Genomic DNA, 9,073 nt, shown 5'->3' with positions numbered 1-9,073 from the left:
TTGGAGTCTTTCCTCTAGTCTAGTACCCAGACTCTGGAGTTCTTTTCGCACCACTCAGTTAACTTGTCGGCGAATGCAATCCTGAAGTGGAAGAATACCGTGATTGGGAGATTCCACGGGTAGGCGCCAAAAGCCGAAGTTGCGCGACTTAGAAACTCGACCCTCAAGGTATCCGCACTTTTCGACCCAGAGGTAGAAAGAGCAGCTGATAGGTGGAGAAAATCCTCCAAGGATTCTCTCCTCCACAGTGCCATGACTTCTCTGCCTTATAAAGGGCTTCCCAACCTCCTAGAAATCAGCCCAACACATCAAATCCCTTGAAATCCAGGTCTGCAGGAACTGCTCAAGTGTCTAAGCAGCCCTTTCAGGCTAAAGACCAAAAGGGCAGCAAAACTTTCAGGGGAAAGAGAGGTGGTAGGGTCAGCGGTTGAGGTGGCCTCACCCGCTAGGGAGGGCCATCCTCTCATTAGTACCCCGGTGGGATGATGCCTGCAATGCCACTGGGAGAGGTGGCAATCCCACAGGGTAGATTCCTGGATGATCGCAGTGATTGGCGTAGGGTATCACGTCCCGTTCATTCAATCTCTTCCTTCTCTGACTAGGGATCTAATTCTAGTGAGCTATATGAAGGGATCCGTAAAGGAAAAAGCCCTCTGGACCGAAGTCCAGAGCATGCTGCAGAAGGATGCTCTCCAAGAGGTCTTCGACGGGTTTCCAGGCTTCGACAGTCAACTCTTTCTTGTGAAAAAAAGTGTCTGGCGGATGGAGACCAATCATAGATCTCTCGCCCCTGAACAAGTTTGTTCTACGAACTCCGTTCTGGATGAAGACCGCAGACACGGTCATCCAGGCAATAAGACTAAAGGACTTCATATGCCCTCTGGATCTCCCAGACGCATACTTCCAGATCCCAATCCATTCGTCTTCAAGGAATTATCTTAGAATCGTATACGAAAACAAACGTGAACAGTTCAATGTTCTCTGCTTCAGTCTTGCAACAGCATCCCAGGTCTTCACCAGTGTGTTCACCCTAGTGTCATCTTGGGCTCACAAGAACAGCATTCATCTCTCAAGATACCTCGACTATTGGCTGATTCTAGCAGACACGGCGATGACCCTTCTTCATCACCGAGACATGCTTATTGAATTTTGTCAGGATCTGGGGATTGTGATAAATCTCAAGAAGTCATCACTGCTCCCATCTCAAGAAACTGGTATATCTCGGTATGATTATAGACACCAACCTCCAGAAAGTCTTTCCATCAGATGACAGAGTACAAAGGCTAAGAGAAGTGGCAAGACCCTTCCTCACACAGGAAGATCTTACCGCCCAGCAGTGGTTATGCCTCCTAGGCCACCTAACTTCCCTGATTCGTTTGGTTCCCAACGGCTGTCTCGGGACAAGATCCATGCAATGGCAGTTTAAGTCCATGTGGAACCAACATTCCGACTCCCCGGACATCTTAGTCTCTATAGGACAGGATTAAGTGATAGATCTTCAGTGGTGGGGGGCAGAGAAGAACCTCCTAAAAGAACTAGATCTTGTCCCTCCTCCGGACTTGATGCTCTACACAGACGCATCAAAAGAAGGATGGGGCCCCACTTGCTGCATCACACAGTCTCCGGCCTTTGGTTCGAGTCCAAAAGTTACCAGCACATAAATCTCTAAGAGATGAGAGCAGCCTTTCTAGCTCTCCAGCAGTTCCATCTGTTGCTAGCGGGTCACTCCGTAGTGCTGATGAGTGACACTACAGTGGTGGCTTACATAAACAAACAAGGTGGTACCTTTTTGCAGCCCCAATGCCATCTAGCAGTAGAGATACTAAGATAGACAAAAGAACATTCGGTGACCCTATCAGCTCACTTCATTCCTGGCAAGAGGAATGTGCTTGCAGACAACTTGAGCAGAGAGACTCAGATAGTGGATCTATTTGCGACGTCCCTAAACTTCAGGCTACCGCTATACAGTATTGCTTCCCAGTCCCGGACCCACAGGCTCTATGGCAAGATGCATTCCAACAACAATGAGACAATATCAATGTGTACCCCTTTCCCCCATTCTGACTGATGAGAAAAATGCTCAACAAGACCAGAGCATCCAACAATCTAATGATGACCCTCATAGCTCTGCTGTGAAATCGTGCAGAACGGTTCTCAGACCTTCTGCAACTGTTAGTAGATATCCCAAGAGAACTATATCCATGACAAGGTCTACTCAAACTACCACACGTGGACATCTTTCACAAGGCTGTCCCATCTGTACGGCTGTCCAGCATCTCCTCTAACAGAGACTTTCCGCAACAAGTTGCGAGAAGGATGTCTGGACACTTACGAAGATTCTCTGCCTTGGTATACCCATCAAAGTTGACAGTTTTCTGTGGTTGGAGTGGTGGAAAGGGTATCTCTTCCCTCAATGCCACTTTTCCAGTAATAGAAGTTTCTTGTATACCTTCAGAAGGAAAAACTCCTTTCGGTCTCGGCGGTAAAATGCTATTGATCAGCCTTAAACCTAGCCATTAAACTGAATAGACTATACCTTTCCTCTTCATTGGAGCTTTCCTTACTCATACAGAGTTATGAGATCACTTGCCCCCAGTCGGAGATAAGACCTCCCCCTTGGAACGTGGTTCGCGTCTTGAGGTCCTCCTACGAACCATTACGCCATGCAACAGACCGTAATCCCACTTTGAAGACAGCGTTCCTGATCGCTCTAGCCTCTGCAAAGAGTCGGTGAACTTTATGGTCTCGCATACGACATAGAGCATCCAAGGTGATGGGGGGAGGTGACAATTGGCTTCTTCCCTGAATTCGTTGCAAAGACTCAAAATTCAGATGGACTGGACCCTAGATTCAGGCCTTTTAAGATTAAGAGTCTACATTCTGTAACCAATGACCCAGATCTGTTATTACTATGCCCCGTGAGAAGTTTGAGATTTATTAGATGCACTGCAACAACTCGGCCCCGGCTGTCAGCCCTGTTCATCAGAGCGGGTAGAATTAAAAGGAGGGTCTCAAAGAACACCATTTCATCATGGATTTACAAGGTCATTGATTGTTCTAAATCCTGACCTTCCTCCAGCTTGACAACCTAGAGATCACAATGTCAAGGGGATCAGTAAATCCATGGTGATTAAATGCAACTTTTCAGTGTTGCAAGTGTTACAAGCAGACATATGAAAGCATCGGGCAGCCTTCACTGCCCACTCTTTATAAGACATGACCCACAGGAGTCTAGATACGTTCTCTTTCAGTCTTGTTGAGGCTGCACAACAAGTGGTTTAAGAATATCCTGGGCTTCTTGTTCGACAAGTAGCAGATGGGCGAGGGTATTGGTTACCCGGGTTAACTCTGGGAATAATGAATCAGAATGCCTGGCTCTTTTCTTTTCTTCATCTTCCCCTCTCTTGGGGAACAGTGCCATGGTTTCCTCTGCAAGCTGGCCTCATCCTCTGCAGGTAATAACCATTTCCCTTGCATAACCTAGTATAGTTATAATTTTATACTTGTACACTTTCCAAATGCGAAGTAGGCATTGGGAAACGTCTATATATGTAAAGAACACTCCTATTTTTAACTTGGAATATGCTTACCTGAACATTCAAATGCTATCTCTCTCACAACCAAACAGAATGCACAGGTTGCTATCATATTCACTTATGTATTATTTAGCAAGGTGTCAAGGGTCTCCTCTAGATACAGTCTAAAACTGTACAGGGAGCACCCAGGTCAATGACCAAGCCAGTGGTTCGACTTACCAACCTAATGTGGGGGAGTCATCCCAATAAATAATGTAGTTTGTTAGTGAAGAAACACACAACAAAATTTGGAAACAATTTGCATTTTTTCCTAACTTACAAATCTGTAGTTATTTATACAAATTGTCCTGCCAATACCTGTCCCCAAAAAAGTTCTGCCTGCAATAAAAAAGTGACGTAGTTCACCGATGAGTAGCTATTAGTGGCTGGGTACCCCTCAGCCACCCACTACCCTCCCTGCTATAGCGATCAGGTAGGGTTGCCACCTCGCATTAAAAGCCTAATGGCTAACCTTCCAGCTTTGCCATAAGATAATCCTTATAAATAACTTCGTTTGTATTAGGAACAATACAAATTATTTCCAACTTTGTCATTTCACAGAGTTGCAATTGTATTAATTTCATATTTATTAATAATAATCTAAAATTCGGTATCTGTAAATTATCTAAAGTTTCTAAACACATTTCATATAGCAATTTGATTCCTCAACATTTTGAGTGTCTTTGCACACTGTTTATCAAAAATAGCTTATTTCTCTATACAGTATATTAATTGTCTTATATATATATATATATATATATATATATATATATATATATATATATATATATATATATATATATATATATATATTAATTTCTCTTTGTATAAGTTGCCTTTGTACATAGATATCTTTTCAACTTCCTTTTCTCTACACAGATTGATTTGGCTGACATCCGCACAAAATACAAGGAACTCTTTGACGTAGACATGGTTGACGCCGTTAAGGATGACACAGCCGGAGATTATGGTAAACTACTCGTTGCTATTATCAACGGTAGTTAAGGCGCTGGCAGTAAACTTCATCAACCGCTGGTTAGCAATGGTAACCATTGCATACAACTGGCGCTTAAGATAGTGTGAGCTGCGTAGAAATGCATCTCTACATAGGCAGTACCATCATAGATGAAAATCATTGTCAATTTTTACATAGTCTGATATTTTGTTTTTAGGAGATTATGATGCCACAACCTTGAATTTCAATATCAGAATCTTTGAAGTCTAGCTAACCTTTCGGGGCAACATCCACACGATTCGAGAAAACTAGTAGTATGTCATATAATTTCCAGTCAAGCAATTGATAAGCCTCAATACATGTTGCATAATTAAAATGTTTCCTGTACAGCCATTTCGAACCTTCAAGAAATAAGTGGAAAATACAAAGGATTCTTTCCAGACTCAATCATTAGTATCAACAATTGAAAGAATCTAAACGGCTTGAAAAAATGAAAAATCTTCACCAAGATATCTCCTAGTTTCAATACACTCACCCTCTAAGAAATCTTGAGGTAAATTTGATAACATCTTTTATCTATCTATCCAATAGACAATGCCCATTCCACCACAGGTATTTTGCCTCCTAACCTTCAGCCAAACTTAAGAGCTTTGCTCAGACTTTCTGACTTTTCTCAGCCTGTGTGCATTTGTAGTATGTCATTCTAAAAGTGAAAAAATAATTTATCTACTCATGTTTGTTGTTAGCTGTAATATTTTAATTACATGAAGGAACAAGTTTTACTCAAAAGATGTTAAAATAATGCAGTGAACATAGAAAATATTCTATAAAGAGAATGTCTTAATTTTTTCACAATAATTCTGTAATTTCTTTGGGGGAGCCACAACTACCAATAAACCAGGGAATACAAAACATAAATGCAATATACTTGTTTATTCTTTTTTCAGGTGATCTGTATCACGCAAATAATATGGTAAGATATTTCTCTAAACTTACCGAAGTATCTTGTTAAACATGATCCTAATGTGACATGAAAATTTTGACTGCCAAAAGCCCCGGGATAACTGTGATATTTATAATTCATATGAACTATCCATCCAGCTCTTCTTCTTCCTTGTTAAGTGCCTTTTAGATTTATCTATTGACGTCAGGATGTAAACAGCTTGCACATATTGTAAACGAAGGAATGAAAACACTTCCACATTCTATAAAGCTACAAATAGGACACTCAATTAAGAGTTTAGTATTACTTCTCATTTGATATCTACTGCTTGTCCTTTATTTTGGTGATGGCTGGAAAATGTGAGATGTTCATTAATGATGCCCTGCACTGTAATCTCTTAGTAATGAAAACATTAAATATTATATTACATTTTGATTAAATATCCTACATACTAATAATTTCCACAATTAATAACTTTCTACATTTAGTATTATAACCTCTTAAGTGTATTTTCTATTCTTAGCCAAAAAGAAATCCCTCTGGCTTGAGGGACGGAAAACTCTAGACAATTTAACGAAAATATTTCTTTAACCTACAAAAAAATTATGGAGTGAAGATAAAGGTGGAAGAGAACGAGGGCACTTGAAGAATGGCTGCAGAGTAATAGTATAGAGAACTATGTGAGATAGAGAAAAATGTGGAAATAAAACGTAAGGTAACTGAGGCAGAGGGAGGCTGACTGAACGTGGAGTTAGGGATGGGTCGTTTATATGAAGAGAATAAGAAGTTTTGGAAAGAAATGAAAAGAGTGAGGAAAGGTGCCTCGAGGAATGAAGAGACAGTGAAAGAGGATATGGAAGGTTATTGAAAGGAGATAAGGCAAGGAAAAGGTGGGCTGGATGTTTGAAAGGTTGCTGAATGTTGAGGATAATATGGAAGCAGATAGAATTGCTGTTGCAGGTGTTGAGAGAGAAGAATGAGACAGATTACAAGACAGGAAGTGAAGAGAGCATTAAATGAAACAAGAGCAGGAAAAGCACCTGGTATGGACACTGTTAGGGCCAAGATGTAAAGTTAAAGGGAGGGGGTATGACTGTACTGGAATGGCTGACGAGATTGTTTATGTTGTTTGTTATCAATGGTGTCAGAAGACTGAGTATGTGTGTACAGTATTTTTCCACTATACAAAGGTAAGGAAGATGTGCATGAGAGTTGTAATTCTAGGGGTATTAGTTTTAGTGTGGTTAGAAAAATGTATGGTAGTGTTCATTAATACGATTAAGGATAAAACAGAGAATGCAATCTTAGAATCTCTGGGAGGTTTCATATGAGGTAGGGAATGCATGGATCCAATTTTTAAGGTTAGGCAGAAATGTGAGAAATATTTACCAAAAGGTAAGGAGGTATATATTGCATTTACGGATCTTGAGAATGCTTATGATAGAGTTGATAGGGAAGCAATGTGGAATTTATTGAGATCATTTAGAATTGGTAGAAGAATGTTGCAAGCAGCAGAGTTAAAGGATGTGTTAGGATAGGAAATGAAGCGAGTGGTTTCCTGTGAGAGTGGGGCTGAGACGGATGTGCAATATTGCAATGGTTGTTCAACTTGTTTGTTAATGGAGCTGTAAGAGATATGAATGTTCGAGTGCTTGTAACTGATAGACAAGTGATCATGAGTGGGAGGTGAATTAGCTGTTGCTTACAGATGATACTGTAATTGGTTGCAGACTCGAAGCTGTGTCGATTAGTGACAGAATTTGGAAGTGTGTGTGAGAGAGGGAAGTTATAAGTTAATGTGGGTAAGACTAAGGTTATGAGATGTACGAGAAGGAAGGGTGGTGCTAGATAGAAAGTCATGTTGAATGGAGAGTTACTCGAGGAAGTAGATCAGTTTATGGTGGAGTGGAAGCACATGTACGTCAAGAGTGAATGAGGGAGGTAAAGTCTTGGGGGCAGTGAAGGGAGTGGAAGAATTGAGTTAGGGAGGAATGTAAGTTCTGTACAAGAAAAAGATTGTACCAATTGTGATGTATGGATCAGAGTTGGGGGAAACGGAAAATGACGGAGTGACAGAAATTGAATGTGTTCAAGATGGTGTCCGAGGGATATGGCTGGCGCATCTCAATTAGATAGGGCTAGGAACGAATTAGTGAGGGTAAGAACGGGTGAGAAATGAATTAGCAGCTCCAGTGGATATGAATGCATAGAGATGGTTTGGCCATGTAGAAAGGATGAAAAATGGCAGTCTGCTGAAGAAGGTAATGAATGCAAGAGATGAAGGGAGAAGTAAAAGACAAAGGCCAACGTTTGGGTGGATGGATGGAGTGCGGAAAGGCCTAGGTGACAGGACAGATGAGAGAGGGGCAAAAGAGCGTGCTATGAATGGCAGAACAATTGTGACAATTTAGACGGACTGCTGCTACCTTGGTGACCGCTGAGGTAGCAGCAGTAGGGGAGTCTGCACAGGAAGCTTCATTTGTGGTGGATAACGGGGGAGGTGTGCTATGGCACCTTATCATTACCAATTAAACTCAGCTGAGTCCCTCGTCAGGCAGGGAGGAACAGTGACAAGAAAAATCTCCCATTTTTTTACATTGCCTACCTCCCAATATTGGGGGAAGTACCATGGTAGGTAGATAGACAAAATATATTTCAACCTATTTCAATCTCCAATACCCAATAATATGTTGAAGATAGTCTACTGCAGCCAAAGAAACTGGCAATCTTTTCATGACAAATTTAAAAGTAATTTATATTATTCCTAACTATACATTAAGTTCTTTAATAGCAGTATGATTTCAATTTACCTGCATAGTGACATATCAGTTCAACTCCTTAACCCCTAGACTGACATCGCAACTCGTATCTTAGATTAGATGCTTAGTCCTGAATGGGAGCTAGTTGAGTTGCACCACCTGCTGAAGAAATACTACCACAGAACATGAAGAAAACTTAACAAGCAACTTGTGGCTGCATTCAAGTAAATAAGGGCCATGAAGGTTGTCATGCATTCCCAAACTCAGGTTTTAAGGACTTGGCCCACTGACAGGTCCTTACTAAAGGCTACCATGGGACCTACTCCTCTGACCCAGGAGCACAAGCCTGTACCAGTTCCTCTGGCTCACTTTCTGCCAGGGTTTGTCATCGGTTAATAGTTTCTCGAAGCCAGGAAGAGCTAATGCTTTTAGAGCTTCTTTTACATTCTGATCGAACTGTTGAAAAGCTTCTGTATTCATGGTCTGAAGGGTTTTGTCCACCTCAATTATGTATCATCTTAATCCCCTCATGAGGGAGAGGATTAAATAGTTTAGATTGTCAGTAGTTTTCCTAAATGAGATGGAAAAAAAAGACTCAAATCTTATAGCTTACAGCTGGATTTTGAGTTTTCCAACAAACTCATGGACAAAGTTGAGTAACACTTCTTGTGGAACCATCCCTTGGAATGACAAGTAGAACTAATGACTCGTACAATTCATCCACTCTCGTGGAGACCAAAGCTAATAAGAGGGCATTCTTGAGTTAAGTCCTTATTAGAAGCTTAGCTTAAAGGTTTGTAGTGGCCTTTTTTCAGGGACCTCGGAACTCTGGTCTCATTAT

At 41.2% G+C, this 9,073-nt stretch overlaps 1 protein-coding gene across 1 annotated transcript in view; it reads left to right on the top strand.

Annotated features, from left to right (window-relative positions):
- Positions 1–5,852, top strand: part of LOC137655058 (annexin-B12-like) — a 112,695-nt gene extending 106,843 nt beyond the window's left edge. The window contains exon 8 of the mRNA XM_068388952.1: positions 4,455–5,852. Coding sequence (XP_068245053.1) covers positions 4,455–4,580 — 126 coding nt within the window. The 3' untranslated portion in view covers positions 4,581–5,852. The remainder of the gene's footprint in view (positions 1–4,454) is intronic.
- The last annotated feature ends 3,221 nt before the right edge of the window (positions 5,853–9,073 follow it).

The sequence above is a fragment of the Palaemon carinicauda genome, chromosome 16, assembly GCF_036898095.1.
Source record: "Palaemon carinicauda isolate YSFRI2023 chromosome 16, ASM3689809v2, whole genome shotgun sequence".
NCBI lineage: Eukaryota > Metazoa > Arthropoda > Malacostraca > Decapoda > Palaemonidae > Palaemon > Palaemon carinicauda.
Note: the sequence above shows the minus strand (reverse complement) of the source record. Positions and strands in the feature narration are given on the sequence as shown.